The following is an 18,167-nucleotide window of genomic DNA, read 5'->3' as shown; positions in this document are numbered from 1 at the left end:
TACGCACTTAAATAGGGGACATCTGGGACACTGGGTGTGGGTGAGGACATTGGACAAAGTCAATAAACACTCTTTGCAAGGAAAGGCTCTGTGTCTTGGTTTTAACCTCACCAACCAGCTTGAATCCTGTTAAACACCTGTGTGGTTGTAGAGTTCCCACAGTGCTGTTAGGTCAGGAGTTTCAGGATTTTGACCTAGCAAGAGAGAAAAAGACCAGACTTGCACATATATAGCATCTTTCATGACCTTAGGATATCCTAAAGTGCTTTATAGCCAATTGTGCTCTTGAAATCTAGTCACTGTGTAACGTAGGAACATAAGAACACATGAATATAAGACACAGGAGCAGGAGTAGGCCATTTGGCTTTTCAAGTCTGCTTTAACATTCAACAAGATCACAGCTGATTTTCTACCTCAACTTCATCTTCTCACACTATCCCCATATCCCATGATTCCCTTAGTATCTAAAATTTTTATCAATCTTTGACTTGAATATACTCAATTACTGAGCATCTACAGTCCTCTGAGGTCGAAAGTTCCTACCCTTTGAAGGTTGATATTTCTCCTCATCTCATTCCTAAGTGGCCAGCCCTTTATTCTGAAACTTTGAACCCTAGTTTTGGACTCCCCAGCCAGGGGAAACATTCTCCCAGCATCTACCCTAGCAAGTCCCTTAAGAATTTTGTGATCCAGTGAGATCACCTCTCATTCATCTTAACTCTAGAGAATATATGACTAGATACTCAATCTCTTCATGTAGGACAATTTGTTCATCCCAGGAATCAGTTTAGTGAATCTTTGTTGCAATCTATCTAAGAAAAAGGAGGCCAAGACCCAGTGTGCTTTCAACATGAAAGAACAGTGATCAATGTCCAGGTTAGGATGGTGTGAGAGTTGGAGGGGAACTTGGAGGTGTTGGTGTTCCCATTCATCTGCTGTTCTCGTCCTTCTAGGTGGAAGAGGTCACAGGTTTGAGAGCGATGTTGGAAAAATATATTTTTGCCGAAATCTTACAACAGTGACTACACTTCAGAAGCAAACCTTTGGGACGTACCAAGGTCCTGAAAGGTGCTGGATAAATGCAAGTTCTTCATTTTAAAAAATTCTTTCAGTTCTTTCCAATCCCATTTCCCAACTACTGCTACTGCTAGTAACTACTCTTAACAGGAGAGCTGCTGTCATGGTATGTCACACTAGTCTGTCACCCTGCCCCCAACATTCCCATTGAATCCAGAAACTGAGCTCAGTGTGGAAACCAAAATATTGAAGAGTGCAAGTTCCAGTTGGTTGTTAATGCTGGATGCTCAGGCACTTTTTCTATATATAAAAAGCAATGAAATTATTACTACAGGTTGTAATTATGTAGGACCGTGGCATGGACATGGGGTGGTTAGCACACCATGTCTGACAGAAAGATGGGCGGTTTCACTGAGAGATTGGAGCAAGAACTGGCCACCCTTTTGAGACTGGAGACAGGGAAGGGGTAGAGGCGAGCAAGGTCCATCTGCTACGTGCAGATGTGCTGATGGTACTGCTTCCCTTAGCTATCTGGCCAGTGACTTTCTGACTTACTAACCAGCTGTTTTACAGCCTATTATTTAGTACTGTGAAAGAAATCCAAATGTGGTAAACCTCAGATTCCACTTGTGTGTAAAACCTCTGACAGTCTCAATCTTTTGGAAAAACAATCCTTCTGTTCAAACTATTTGGGTTGGCCACACAACTTACCTATTTTTAGGCACAATTTGGACTGAAGCTGTTGCAGGTCATTTTATATTATATATAGTATCACACACATACACACAGACACACACACACAGACACACACACACAGACACAGACACACAGACACAGACACAGACACACACAGACACAGACACACACAGACACAGACACACACAGACACAGACACACACAGACACACACAGACACAGGGTTTCCCTGATGCAGAACTAAAGCAGGGATCAGTTACTTAACCATACATTTGCAAGATCCTAGCTTTGATCTCCAATCTGTGTTGATTTGTGGATGGTGGTAATGGCGAGGACACTACAATCTGCCTCATTGTTCCCGAATTTAGAAGGGGAGAGAGAGAAATCAGCAAGAGTTCCGGCTGTGATTGATACCCAATTATCCTGCAGGATAGTGCACGGTGCGCCAGCTGTGGCTCTATTGGTAGCTCTCTCGCATCTCGACTCACAAGTTCATGGGCTCAAGTCTTACTCCAGAGATTTGAGGACATAATCCAGGTGGACACTCCTAGTGCAGTACCAAGTGAGTGCTGTACTCAGAGGCGCCAACTTTTGGATGAGACATTAAACCAGAGCCCATTTGCACTCTAAGTGGGCCTAATATGTTAATATGGCAATCATCCTGTTAAAACCAATTGTTAGTTAAACGGGTGATGGGCATTAATTATCCAATCTAAATAGAATAAAAAGATACAGCTGGAACACTGTGTGGAAGCTACTAGCTCTGAGGAGTAGTCTTGGAAATAAACCAGCTGTAACCAAAAGACCAGCCTGGATTAATTCTTCCACCACAACCTCTTATTGTGATTAACATGGTAGTAGAGGATGAACTTTAAGCTTTGCTATTGATTGCTGTATATGAAGATTTCTGTCTCAGTCCTCTGAGGTAAGACAAGTGTACTGTTGCTAACAATTTAAGTTACAAAATGGTGGAAGGACGGTGCAAAATCACAAGCTTTGAGTATCCATCAATTTTTTTCTGACTCTGAACCTTATCAGCAATGGAAGGCTGAAGTTGAAAAGTAGACCCGGGTTACTGCTATACACCGGAAGCAGCAAGGTATGGCTTTGGTGTGATCATTACCAGCCAAAAGTAAGATAAGGAGTAAAGTATTTTCAGAGTGGAAAGTGGATGATTTGGATCATGAAGAGGGATTAAACTGTCTGATACAATTTTTGGATAAGTTCTACAAAAAGGATGAGTAATTGGAAGTGTATGAACTTTGGCGATCTTTGATAGGTTTAGAAAATCAGATGATCAGTCCATGGAAGAATATATCATGGATTTTGATAAATGGTACAGGAGACTACAGCGATTTGAACTTGAAATTCCAGAATCGGATTTGGCATTTAAATTACTGGACTGTGCTCGCACTTCCCATGTTGATCGTCTTTTAGTACTAACGGGTTCAGTTCTGGGGGAAAGAATCTCTCTTAGATCAAATGGCTGCTGCCATAAAGAGTTTTCTGGGGAAACAGTCGTTTTCTGCCACTTTCTTAGCAAATGCAAACAACTATACTGTAAAGCCTGTAATATCCTGTAAAACGGATAGAGGATTCAGTGGTGAAAATATTTTGTGGTTGACTAAATATTAGATGAAGATTCCAATACAAAGATTAGGTTAATGACATGAGGTTTGAAAATGGTCGTAACCCTAGCCAATTTGAGAGTCGGGACAAAAAGCATATCTAGAATGGTGTCTGGTAGATGTTTAAACCCAAAAAATGCACGGGGAATGGTTAATCGGTGTTTTCAGTGTGATTCCCAGTACCATTACGCAATGAACTGCCCACAGCAAAGGAATCATATTTTTGAAGTGACCCACAAGACGGATTCATCTAAAACTGAAAATGATGATGGTGACTGCCATGATGGAATTGTATTGATCACAGAATTTGAATCTGGTGATGAGTATCTTGATAATAGATTCTTTCAACAGTGCAGTTCCGGACAGTGGTTGCACTTCTACGGTGTGTGGCATGGACTGGCTTGACTGCTATCTGGAGTCTCTCGATGAGGCAGAATGACGGAAGGTCAAAGATTATGAAAGCTCTACCTGCTTCCAGTTTGGAGATGACAATACATTAACATGTTATTAAGGAAGCCAGAGATTTCTCATCAAAAAGTTCATGACGTTTTGTTAACTGCTGAGAATGACAATTTGGTGGACAAAAAAGATCATCTGGAAATTACGTAGACAAGTTTGCACATCCGGCGCCACAGAAACTGAAGACTCTGCTTTGAGATGTGGGAGTGGTTGATAAAGGATATGATGATCTTATTGAACAAATCACTGCTCAGTGTGAAATTTGCCTTAAATATCGCAAGACACCACCGCGGCCTGTTACAGGCTTGCCACTAGCCAGGGAGTTTATCCATGCAGTGGCAATGGCCTTGAAAGTTTGGGATAAGGATAGCGGTATTTTTTACTACACTTCATAGATATGGCAACTAGGTTTAGTCTATCCACTGTGAAGCATAGTAAAGACAAAAGGACCATTGTCGATAAGGTCATAGAGAAATGGGTAGGAACAGGATTAGGAATACTAATGAAGTTCCTCACAGATGGCAGGGAACTCGCCAATGAGGAATTTTGAAATATGTGTGAAAATTTAAACATCATAGTTATGCATACTGCAGCTGAGAGCCCATTTAGTAATGGTCTTTGTGAAAGAAACCAGGCTGTAATAGATGATATGTTACATAAAATATTAGCTGATCAACCAAATTGTAAATGGCAAATGGCTCTAGCCTGGGCAGTTGCAAGCAAAGAACTCTCTGCAAATGGTTGCAGGGTACAGTCCGTATCAGTTGTGTACGGAAGAAATCCAAAGTTACCTTCGGTGTTATCAGATGCTCCCCTGCTCTAGAAGGGACTAGCATTAGCTCCACTTTTTCTGCTCATCTGGGCAGAAAAGCTTTCATTAAAGCTAAGGTTTCGGAGAAAATTCAGCAGGCCCTATGGCACCATGTAAGACCATCAGGAATACAGTTTAGACAAGGAGACAAGGCATATTATAAAAGGGAAGGCCAGAAAGAGTGGAAAGGACCTGGCAAGGTTATAGGGAGTGATGGCAAAGTAGTAATTGTCCAACACGGTAATCAAACTGTTAGGGTACATTCTTCACGGTTAATTGGTACTGGCTATATCTTTACAGGTTCTGAAAAGGATATAGAACATGAGGAGGCACTTCACATACATATACACATACTGGGTAGTTATGAGGAGCAGACATGGCAGGTACAAGTTTGACTGACTATGAACAAGGTAATACTGAGGTACAGGACAATGCTATTCGTCCAAAAGGGCAATTACCCAAAGTAGGAACAAAGGTAACGTACATGCCAGAAGGGACCAGTGTGCAGAGGGATGCCCCCATCATAGGGAGAGCAGGAAAGGACACTGGTAAATACAAACATTGGCTAAACGTGCAGGATGAAGGTCAAGAGACAAGACCTATCGATTGGCAAACCAAAGTAAAGATGTGGAAACCCAGAAAGCAGAGTATGAGTTCTGATAGTGGACCTGAAAGTGGTCGTGACCCTAGAAAAAAATCACGGACTTGCGAAAGGAGTTCTGGTCGCTTGGGAGGACGATCATATAGTAGCAGTCCAGAAAGGGAGAAAAATGTGATTAGAGACCGTAGCTTAACAAGGAGGATTAGAGAGCAAGCTAGCAATCTCAATAGAAGTAGAAGTCCTTATGACAGAGATTCTAGTAGCTGCTAATAAATTGGAAAGTAAGCTGATAAAGGGAGCCAAACGGAAAGAGTTGGAAGGAAAGTTGGAAGGAATTTGGGAGTACATTCTGAAATACCTGACAAAGGACAGCCAGCTTTATCTCAGATGGATCTGTACAGAAAAGGTACTCCTAGATGGCATATAAAGCCAAAGCAAGATTAATAGCCCAAGGCTTTGAAGAGAGACTAAGAGATCAGGATGTCAAGACTGGACTCGCCTACTGCAGGGAAAGTGAGTTTGAAGATTTTTTGAGCTATTTTGATATCCTATTCCTGGGAGTGCAAATCGATTGATATAAAGGCTGTGTTTTTGCAGGGGGAGAAGTTCCAAAGGGAAGATTTTTGAAACCACCCAAAGAAGCCAGGGATGTAGAAGGAAAGCTATGGAAATTGAATAAGTGTGTTTATGGGTTGAACAATGCATCAAGAGTTTGGTATTTTTCCGTGAGGTTTGTCTTGTTGAAAACAGGTTGCATTCAGTTAAATGCAGATTCCGCGATGTTCTACTGGTACCATAAGGATAAACTAGCTGGGATCCTTATCATGCATGTTGATGATTTCCTGTGGGGAGGATCTGTAGAATTTGAACAATGGGTAATCGAGAAGCTAAAGAACGAATTCCAGGTCAGAAGTCAGGCTTCTGGGGCCTTTAATTACATAGGTTATGACATTAAGCAGAGCAAAGTAAGAGTGACATTGAATCAACAATCTTATCTAGAAAATGTTAATTATATCCCAATGACTCATGATAGATCCTCATAAAAAGGGGATCTCCTGCTACCAAGGAAGAAATGGAACAGTTGAGAAGCTTGATTAGGCAGTTGAACCGGTTGTGCACTCAGACTAGGCCTGACGCTAGTTATGATGTATCGGAGCTGAGTACCACGATGAAACATGCTGCAGTTGAGCAAGTTCTGAGAGCAAATAAAACACTTTAAAAAAAAAATTAAATTCTGAGAGATGTGTGCTCAAGTTTCCAGCCTTGGGTGATCCAGAAGATGTGAGGTTGGTCCTTTTTAGTGATCCTTCACATGCCAATCTTCCGGATGGGTACTCTAGCACAGCAGGGTTCTTATTCTTGGTGGGAAAGAACGATAAATGTTGCCAACAGGCTTGGGTGGCCAAGAAAATAAAAAGGGTAGTGAAAAGCACCTTAGCTGCTGAAACATTAGCTGTAGTAGAAGCATTAGATATGGGGGATTACTTGTCCAATATATTGACAGAAATATTATATAAGGGGCAACGTGGGAAAAATTTGCCCATAGAATGTTCTGTTGATAATTGGTCTCCTTGGGACAACGTTCATTCCATGAAAAGTATCACGGAAAAAAGGCTACGAATAGACCTAGCCAGCGTAAAGGAGATGTTAGAGAGAAAAGAGATCTCTCAGATAAAATGGGCTGACACAAGTCACCAACTATCAGACTGTTTTACAAAAAGAAGTGCCTGCTCTAAAAAAAAATTATTACATGTGTTGGAAGAGGTGTGTCTTGTAATGAAGTGTGTGTGTGAAAAGAAGGGAATCTGTTAATATGGCCATCATCTTGTTAAAACCAATTGTTAGTTAAACAGGTGATGGGCATCAATTATCCCATCTAAATAGAATACAAAGGTACAGCTGGAGCACTGTGTGGAAGCTACTAGGAAGTTACTAGCACTGAGGAGTAGTCTTGGAAATAAACCAGTTTTAACCAAGAGACCAGCCTAGATTAATTCTTCCACCACAACCTCTTTGTGATTAACGTAATAGATTTCATTGCACTATGTTTTGAAAAACAGTAGAAAAGTTCTCCCCAGGGAACAGGGGAGATTCATCCCTCAACCACACAAAAACCCCCACGTTATTTGGTTTATATTATTCTATTGTTTGTGGGATCTTGCTGTTTGCAAACTGGCTGCTGCTTTTCCTAAATTACAACAGTGACCATATTCAAAAGGACTTAATTGGATACAAAACACTTAGTAATGTGCAGAGGTTGTGAAAGGTGCTATAAATGTTCAAGTCTTTTTTCTTTCTTTCACTCAGTATTCGGTGACAATTTCTGCTGCAGGGCTAGAACAACACTTCGTCCCCTATCAGGAAGATGCATACTCAATGCAACAAACAAAAACAAAAATACCTGGAAAAACTCAGCAGGTCTGACAGCATCTGCGGAGAGGAATACAGTTAACATTTCGAGTCCGTATGATTTTTCATCAGGACTAAGGAAATATAGAAATGAGGTGAAATATAAGCTGGTTGAGGGGGGTGGGACAGGTAGAGCTGGATAGAGGGCCAGTGATAGGTGGAGGCAAAGAAGAGATTGTCAAAGACGAAAGGACAAAGGGGTGTTGATGGTGGTGATATTATGTAAGGAATGTGCTAATGGTGACATTAAGGTTAGAAAGCAGGATGAGCAAGTGACAGATGGCCCTAGTGGGGGTGAGGTGGGGTGGGGGGAAGATGGCTAAAAGGTGGAGATAAAATGATAGATCGCAATAAATTTAAAAATAGCTGAGAAAAGAAAAATATATTTAAAATGATAAATTATTGGAAAAAGGGGGAATTGGAAAGGCAGTGAGGACGGAAGAGAGAGTTCATGATCTGAAGTTGTTGAACTCAATGTTAAGTCCAGAAGGCTGTAAAGTACCTAGGTCGGAAGATGCTGTTCCTCCAGTTTGAATTGAGCTTCACTGGAACATTGCAGCAGGCCAAGGATGGACATGTGGGCACGAGAGCAGGGTGCAGTGTTGAAATGGCAAGCGACAGGGAGGTCTGGGTCATGCTTGCGGACAGACCAAAGGTGTTCCGCAAAGCGGTCACCCAGTCTGCGTTTGGTCTCTCCAGTGTAGAGGAGACCACATTGGTAGCAGCGAATGCAGTAGACTAAATTGAGGGAAGTGCAAGTAAAGGGCTGCTTCACTTGAAAGGAGTGTTTGGGCCCTTGGACAGTGAGGAGAGGGGAAGTAAAGGGGCAGGTGTTGCACCTTCTGCCGTTGCATAGGCTGAGGTGTAGGGGGTAATGGAGTAGTGGACCAGGGTGTGCCGGAGGGAATGATCCTTGCGGAAAGCCACCGGGGGAGTGAAGGGAAGATGTATTTGGTGGTGGCATCATGCTAGAGTTGGTGGAAATGGCGGAGGATGATCCTTTGAACACGGAGGTTGGTGGGGTGAAAAGTGAGGACAAGGGGGACCCTATCATGGTTCTGGGAGGGAGGGGAAGGTGTGAGGGCAGATGCATGGGAGATGGGCCGGACACGGCTGAGGGCCCTGCCAATCACTGTGGGTGGAAAACCTCGGTTAAGGAAGAAGGAGGACATATCAGTGGAACTGTTTTTGAAAGTGGCATCATCAGAACAGATACGACAGAGGTGAAGGAACTGAGAGAATGGGATGGAGTCCTTACAGGAAGTTGGGTGCAAGGAGCTGTAGTCGAGGTAGCTGTGGGAGTCGGTAGACTTATAATGAATACTGACTCCATCCATTTTGAAAGTCATGCTAGAAATGCAGTAGCTAACTTCAGTGTCACTGAACCACTTATGAGATTTTTTTAATGATTTTCTCAATGCACCGTTTCCACTGCTATGAGGGAGAGAAAGCAATCTGGTGTCTGCAGCTCTACTTCTGACCAATAGAGAACTTTAATGATTTACTCACTCATTATTAACAGAATCTTTATAAACCACCTTGAAATCTCAAAACTGAGGAATTCCTCAGTCTGCCCTTCCTGCAAGCATACCTCACTGCCAGTTCATTCATTTTTGATCTCACATGTTGCTTCCAACACTGCTGCTGCTCTTTTGTATTGTGGGTTTTGGCTTTTCAAGGAATGAAAGAAAAGTATTTATACACTGCCTTTCATGACCTCAGGCCATCTCAAAGTGCTTTACATCCAATGAAGCGCTTTTTGAAGTGCAGTCACTGTAATAGTGTCAGAAACCCAACAGCCAGTTTGTACACAGCAAGGTTCCACAAACAACGAGTTAAATGAACAGATAATCCGTTCTTAGTGTTGTGTTTGAGTGATAAATATTGGCCGGTTCAACAGGAGAACTCCCTAGCTCTTCTTCAAAATAGTGGTGCAGGATCATTTACATCTACCTGAGCAGCACAGACTTTCAGTTTCAGTCATCCAAAAGACAACACCTCCACCAGTGCAGCACTTCCGCAGTACCAATGCATCAGCCTGGACTGTGCGCTTAAGTCTTAGGAGTGAGCTTTGAACCCGTGACCTCTGACCCAGAAATGAGTGTGCTTCAGCCTCAGTTTCTCAATATAAAATCTCACTGGTACAATCTTCCTCACTCTTGACAGTGGATCTTATTCCTGCTTGATTTTCAGTTTAGGCACTTGCTATAATTAACAGTTTTTAGAGAACACTCCAGTCTCTGAAATATCAAACAGCAAGGGTGATATTCCGAACTAATTTGAAAATGAGGCCATAAGTTGAGGCTGGGATAACTTTCCACACAAAATGCCACAGAGGGAAGTGGGCAACATTTTTAAATGTCTGTAGCATGCGTGCAATTCAAAATTTGAAGAGGATTTTTTGCAATGTTTTAACTTTAGAGCGACATGGAAGGAAAATCAGATCAGTTAAATTCCTGAGGTACTTCGACTGGCTATGCCAACTCAGGTTGAATGTATTCCAGGAAGTTTCATCGCAAGACCTCCTGCCTCCAACTGTCCCACCCCTTTGCTCCCATCATTTGCTGTTCATCATGTCCAGCCCTGCAGTGTCCCACCTTCTCATGGCCAATTGGAAAGTGAATAGACTCATTATCAGGGCCAGGGAGAGAAATCATTGGCCTTGGTGCATCTATTGTTTCCAGGCCCCTTATTCATCTGCTGCCCACACCCAACCCACACCGCCCCCCCTCATCTCCCACTTTAACTCTCCTCCTCAATCATGCATGATTTTTTTTTCCTTTTTCAAGATTCACCAATCAATTCACCAAACAATCATGAAGGCCCTGGTAAAATGATAACGCCCATTGTTGCCATTTGGTTACAAATATCGCCCAATAAATATGCAGTATGGGTTATTAATATTAAGAGCAGCAATGATACAATGCAATGTTAGTTTGTGCATGCCCTATAAGTGGTCCCACCATGACTATTAAATAAACCAGAAAGTACAACATTTACTTTAACAGTATTGTGCAATATTGTTAATTTGACAGGAAAATATCGCATTAGTAACTCACAACACTGTGCAGACAATAACACTGATTTCAGTGACTGCATCAGCCCTCATTAATATGTTCTGCACATCACAGCATATGGACATGGTGACAGTAAATTCACATTTGGGGAAAAGATTCAACATTTGCACACAGATAAAGTGCACAAGATCTTTTCCATTTTGTATGAGTAGAAGAAAATTTTCTTCTGCCTGGATGCTTGATATTATTCAGTATAATTATTTCACACAAGAGGTGTATTTGGATTCTATTTTATCAGTAATCTCACAGGGTAGAAAAGATCAAATGACTCCTGAGCAACACAGTTGAATGATTGAACAACATAGGTCTTCACTGTCAATGAGAAGTGTTGGAGCCCTCCAGTGCCTCTGTGCAACATAACCTTTAAGAAGCCAGCGGGCAAAGACTGAATAGTTCACAATTGTATCTGCATTTTCTTGATCAGAAAGTCTGAAGACTCTGCTGATCACTGCTTCTCACCACAATATATTTTCAATATCAACTACGCAACACAACTTTATTGCAATATTTCAATACCTCATAAAACTCATAAAAAACACCAAGATAGAGTGGGACAAAATTCAAGACAATAGAAAAAATTCTTGAGAATCATGTTCAGGATAAAAACAGGTTATTCATTCACCATGAGCCCATTACGTACTTTTGACTTGGCAATCTCACCCCACAAAGCCCACTCACAATAAACTTTCAATAGCAACAAAATAAACAGAACTCTGGCCATGATTCCACATTCTATCCATAAGATAACTATGGATGACAAAGGCCATCTAGCCCATTTGATTTCATCCATCCCAGAATGACATACAGACATACACATTAGGAGCAGGAGTCAGCCATTTCGCTCCTTGAGCCTGCTCTGCCATTTGACAACATTGTCTACATTGTACCAATGACTATAACTCAAAAGAACTTAATTGGCTGTAAAGCAATTTGGGACATCATGAAAAGTGCTGTAAAAATGTAGGTTTTGTCTTTCATTACACCTGCATGGAGTAGGCAGAGTAACAGCGGCAATAGTGAAATTGGAGGCCCAATTCTGAGGACAATTAATCACAGAGCAATCAACTGATGTTAGGAAGTGGCTACAAAAAAAAATCTACATAACCTCCCTCCAAACCCCCCTACCACCCATCCAGCATCCACCCAACCTCCTCGCAACCCATACTCAAACCTCCCCTCAACCTACCCCTTACCCACCTTGTCACCTTCCCCAACCCCCACTCCAACCTTCCTGACCACTCCAACCACCTCCCAACCACTCCCTCAACCTCTCCCCAACACCAACCTCCCCCAATCCCCTCCAAATTGCCTCACCCTCCCTTCCAACCTCTCCCCACCCCTCTTCTGATCTCCCCACCCCAAAAGGATTTCACCTACAATCTTTCAAGCCAGAAGACTCTCCTAACAGATACTGCGTTGCTGTTAATCTTCAGTCAGCTTTATGGTTTTCTGGTGGGCTTTTCAAAAGAAAAGATCGGAACCACGAAGCTGCCCGAAGGTGGAAAGCAGCAGTGCAGCAACTAGTGAAACTGACTTGACACTGATCTAAGAAGACCTAAACTCTGTGTCCAATTTTTTTAAGCCAGTTTGCCACTGTGGCTGCTCAGTCTGGGCAATGAAAACCTCTGTTTAAACCATGTAGCCCAGGCCCCTCCTCACTCCAGGCACTGGTGTATGGCACCACCTGCACCCCCTTCTCCCAGGCCCTGCTCATTATTACTTGATTGACTAATTCTTCACCAGTCAAATATCACTAATATTATTATGACTAAAAGAAAATGAAAAGTAATTTTGAAAAGAACCATTCCAATGGCTTCATTCCTCTTGGCATTGACTTACAGCAGTGTTCTGGAGATTAATCTTTACTACCTGGGAACTCTAGGCCAATTTTGGAGGTTTGGCAACTCTAATCTCAATGCTGATTGTGGTGCAAGAGTAAATGGGATTTCTTTACCGCATGAGAATTGGGTGTCTGCAATTCACCCACCCCTACTCTACACCCAATTTGCAAGCCACTCGATCTCTTCAAGTCTGCATACAAAAAACTTTGCCTGTCCATGAATGTTACTAAAACAAAACTCATATCAGCCCATGTCTGGTCAGCCAAATATATCACCTCCTATGTATGTTGAATATGTTGAGCACTGCCCATATCTTAGCAGCCCACCTCTCTCAAAAAGTCACCGCCGACGAGGAGATCCAACGCTGGATCAGCTGTGACAGCTCAACTATCTACAATCTATGGCAGCAAGTGCTTGACATCAAAAACCTTCGCAACTCAACAAAAGTCCTAGTGAACAGAGCAGTTGAAGTCACCACACTCATGTACCGCAGTCACACCTAGACTGTGCATCAGTGACACTCAAGCGATCTAGAGAAATTCCATCAGCAATGCCTCCGCTGCATCCTCCGGATTCAACGTGAGGGCCATTGAGCCAAATACTAGTGTCCTTCTTCAAGCCGGGTCCATAAGCATTCAGGCAAAATCCCTGCAAAATCAACTTCACTGGATTGGACACTGTGTCCAGATGCCTGAAAAACGTCTCACCTAACATGCTCTGTTTTCTGAACTCTCAAATGGCCAACGCTCTAGGGGAGGGCAAAGAAAGTGCTTCAAAGGCACTCTTAAGTTCACCTGGAAGCATGGTGGCATTGACCTTAATGACTGGATGGCGCTTGCCACTCATCATTCAGAATGGAAACTACTTGTCCATCAAGCTACATCATGCTGAGAGTCCAACACCTTAATGATGAGGCAAAGCAGCAGCAAAGAAGGAAAGAAAAGGAAGCAAATCCTGCACTCCAGGCCCTGCTATTTTATATGTCGGCCTGTCCCACATGGCCAAAGATATGCAGGTTGAGAATCGGCCTGTTCAGTCACGTGAAGACTCATGGCAGAAACACATAACCTGAGTAGACATCACGCCCCATGCCAACAAACTGAGATTTCCTGATTCTGTATGTAGTATTGGAGAGGCATTGAAAGGAGGCTGCTCTTGCATAGCACTGGAGGCCTGAGGCCTGAGGCCTAGTCCTCACTGTTCACCCTCTGATGCGAGGGATAGCATGGGGAGCTGTAGCAGCACTGGACACCTGTTACATGCTTAGCCCCCTGCCCCTAAGTACAGATATGTAGCAATGGGACAAGGATAGGCAAGGGGAGGGTCAGCTGCCATTTTCATATCCCATCCCCACCTTCATTCACCACCACCCTTGTGTCTTCCAACCGTGTCTATCCAGATCCATTCACAGAAAAAAATGACACTTCACTGTAGGGCTGCCAACTCTAGTTGGATGCATTCCTGGAGGTTTTGTCATTTCACCTCCAACAGCTCCGCCCTAATCAAATAGCAGCTCCCCCATCTCCAATAGTTTTAGAATTCATAAAGAAAAATGTTCAAAGAAAATGAAAAAAAAATAAACACTTTCTTTTCCCCAACAGATTTTTCTCCTGTGGTGAGGAGCAGGTCGGTGGAGGGGGTGGTAGAGAGGGTGCTGGTGCCTTGGGGTGGTTGCTCGCTGCAGTGTCCAGGAGATTAATCTTTAATTCTTGGAGACTGAAGGGCAATCCTGGAGAGTTTGCAACTTTGTTCAGTTGATGCACCTGCAATCCTGGAACCATAGCTTATCAGGAAGGAGTGACCATGACATGAATACCTTACAGGTACATTGGATCCTCTCCTGATGATGGTTGACACATTGCTTCTTCCCAGTTGTCAGCCTTGGCTCATACTGTCATAGGTTCAGTTCCTGGAGCCTGTTCTGCTATTTGATTAGATCATGGTTGATTTTTTTAGTTCCATCTATCTGCCTTGGTTCCAAATTCCTTATTACCATTGCCTTGATAACATCTATCAATCACATTTCTGAAATTTTCAATTGGCCCCCAACCTCAACAGCTTCTTGGGGAGATTGTGGGTTCAAGCCCCTTCCCAGAGACTTGAGCACAACATCTATGCTGACTCTCCAGCGCAATACTGAAGGAGTCTTTTGGAAGAGATGTTAATCCGAGGCTCCATCAGCCCATTCACATGGACGCAAAGACTCCCATATCACTATTACAGAGAAGAGGGGAATTCTCGGTGTCCTGGTTGATATTTATCCCTCAACCAAAATCACTAAAACGCAGATTATTTAGTAATTATCACATTGCTGTGTGTGTGTGCAAAATGGCCACCGTGTTTCTGACATTACAACAGTGATTACAATTCAGTAGTACTTCATTAGCTATAAAGTACTTTCAGATGTCCCAAGTTTGTGAAAGATGCTATAGAAACTAAGACTTTCTTTTTCTTTCTATAACGGGTATGGATCACAGATGGTCAGCTGGACCAGGAACCCTGGCTGACTATTTTGTCCTGCAGTAGTTAAGTTCCACACTACTTCTAAGTTGTGCCTGGAGTAGGGGGTGAACAATAATTTACTTTTGACAAAGGGGCAGCATGGCTAAACCAAGTGGGTCACCAGGCTCCTCCATGTAATAACTGCCAGGATTTGTGCAAGCACAGCTTCAGCATCAATCTCCTTTCTCTCCCTGTGATCATGAACCTCCAGACATTTTCTGTTGGCAGGATGGAGATTGGGACCTTGCTGTGCTGAGGATTTTGGTTGTGAATTCCACACCCTATCACTCTGAATACTTACCCCAAGAACCTCTTGGGCTGCAATCGGTAATCCCTTCAATGGATATCACTATGCAACAACTCCATGGGAGCCTGCTGTCCTTGGGAGGAGCTGTTGGCTCCGTGTTCAAATGTGCTGCTCATTGTGTTCCAAAAGGAAGAACTTGCATTTATACATAAGCTTATCACAGCTCCCAGAAATAGCTCAGAAATGCTTCAAATATCATGAAATATTTTCAAGTGAAGTGACTTTTGTTTGTGATACTGAGTTATTTAAAACAGCAGCTTCTCAGATGCAACACCCACGGGACCACAAACTCTGTTCCTTAGCTGTCGATTTCAACCCCCACTCTGGTCACTGTCTCAGCCTAAGCCTAAGCCAGACTGATACCAACCTTGGCATCCTATTTCAGCTCAGCTCCATAACCACTCTGTAACAAAGACCACTTACGTTCGCCTCTGTAACATCACCCATCTCGCCCACTGCCTCAGTCCATCATATGTTGAAACCCTTATCTATCAATCCCAGACTCAACTATTCCAATACTCTCCAAACTGGTCTCATCATCTAGCCTCTGTAAACATGAGCTGAACCAAAATTCTACTGCCTGGACCCTTACTAGCCTAAATCCAGTTCACCCATCACCCTGTGCTCACTGATCTACACTGGCTCCCAGCTCAGTAAGACCTCCATTTTAAAGTTTGCATCCTCAATTTCAAATCCCTCCAAGGCCTCACTCCTTCCTAACCCTGTAACCTCCTCTAGCCCTACAACATTTGAATGACTCTGCAGTCCTCCAATTGCTTTGTCCCACCATGAGCAGCCACAACCTCCATCCTGTTCCTAAAATCTGGAATTCCCTCCCTGAAGCTGTCCATTTTTCTCATGTCCTTTAAGATGCTCATTGGAACTCTTTAAATCAAGCTTTTAGTCACCCATATTGATACATTCTTAAAGCAATTAGGGATGGACAATAAATATTAACCTTACCAGTGACACCCACATCCCATGAAAGGATTAAGAAAAACCCTCCTTCTTTAGTGCAGTGTCAATTTTTTGTCTCATTACACTCCTATGAAACACCTTTGGGACATTCTGCTATTTTAAAACGTGCCAGTAAATGGAAGCTGTTAAACTAATTTTTGCTTGGGACGGAGGTCTTAAAATTGTTTTCAGCACTCCATGGATTGGACAGACAGATGAGACGAAAATCATTCAGAGTCCTTGTACCTGAGGACTGTCCACTGAGCCCCTTGTTGGGGGGGGGGTGGTATCTGTAGGATGAGGGTCGCAGCAATGAAGTCGCTGCCTCTTCCACTATTCCCCACCCACGGCTTCTGCGGGTACAGTGCTTCCAAATAGCCACTTGACTGAGGTACGCGGGGGGAGGGCAAGCTCCCTCCTTGGAGTTGTACCCTAACAGGAGTCCCCTGGGATGAGGCCACAGTCTGAATATCCGCTATTCCCTATACAATACAGTTTATTCCGCCCAGCCAAACCCCCACCTCCCTGACATCTACCCCGAGCTCGCATTCAGTTCAAAGGCAGGGCGTGTGGCTTCAACTTTATATAACTTGGCAATGCAGCTCGCACAGGCCAGGAAAAAGTCCACTTAAAAGGCACGACGTCCAGGTTAGATTTTTACACCGAATTATGGGAGAAATCACATCAACATTGGGGACAACAGTAACGCCCCTTCTAGTGACTGGGAGTGAGGGGCATTTCTGCGGGAGATATAATTAAGGGACTGGGGCTGGGGAGGGGTGCAGGAGTCAGAGTCGGAAACAACAGAGACGGAGCAAATAAAGGGTTAACCTTTCGGCCCATTGGGGTTATAAATAGCTTGGTAAAAACAAGGTGTAGAACATTTTTTATGTGTAAAAAGGCCCTTTAAGTTTTTAACGCTGAATATTGTTTGTTGCTTTGCGGAATTAGGTGGGGATGGAAATGAGATGTTTGTCAGAGAAAGCGTTTGCCCTTTTAAGGAGTATAATCTCCCTTTGGTTGAAAACAAAGGTGAGACACATATGGAGAGGATCTCTGCTGCTTACCGTTCAACCGGACCTCGAACTGTCTCCTTTTGCGGTCGTGGTCCACTTTGATGGGACAGTTGTTCTCGTCTTGCACCGGGATCGCGTTGGACTCGGCCATCTCCGTGGAGCCAGTGTTTTCCTCTCTCTTTTAGGGTTTCATGTTCACCGATCGCTTCGGGAAACTGACATAAACATTGCCACAGGAAATCAGCTGTGAAACCACGTGCGGCACCAGGAGCCAATCCGCCTGCTGCAAACTGTTCCTGATACATTCCACGCCTACCTTTTACATAGCTGGGGTTGGCTGAGTTCACAATCACACATTTATTTCCAGTGTATACACATTCTCTCTCTCTTACACACACACATACAGTCACACATACTTATACTCATTCTTACACTTAAAAACAGACTCACTCTCATACATATACATACATTCACACACATGCACACTGATCTCACCCACATTCTCACACGCATATACATAGTTATACATACTATCACATACACATATATACACATTTTTGCATATACTCATAAACGTGCACACATGCTCTCTCACACTCACTTATTCTTACACTTTTCTGCACACATACATATTCACACTGTTATATACACTCATGCTTTCACTCTCATGTACATACACATTCCTGCACACATACACACCTGTATAGTTATATACACACATAAACACCAATATTAACACATTTTATCTCACGCAGATACACATTCATGCAATTATAGAATATATATCCATACATATGCAATGTTCTCGCACACATACACTCACTTGCAAATTCACACACATCTACAC

General features: G+C 43.0%; 1 protein-coding gene across 1 annotated transcript in view; it reads right to left on the bottom strand.

Moving 5' to 3' along the window:
• Positions 1–17,562, bottom strand: part of natd1 — a 35,113-nt gene extending 17,551 nt beyond the window's left edge. Inside the window, exon 1 of the mRNA XM_041206076.1 lies at positions 17,372–17,562. Within this exon, the coding sequence (XP_041062010.1) occupies positions 17,372–17,471 (100 nt within the window). The 5' untranslated portion in view covers positions 17,472–17,562. The remainder of the gene's footprint in view (positions 1–17,371) is intronic.
• Positions 17,563–18,167: the final 605 nt, after the last annotated feature.

This window comes from Carcharodon carcharias, chromosome 15, assembly GCF_017639515.1.
Source record: "Carcharodon carcharias isolate sCarCar2 chromosome 15, sCarCar2.pri, whole genome shotgun sequence".
Taxonomy (NCBI): Eukaryota; Metazoa; Chordata; class Chondrichthyes; order Lamniformes; family Lamnidae; genus Carcharodon; species Carcharodon carcharias.
This window is presented reverse-complemented; position numbering and strand designations above follow the sequence as displayed.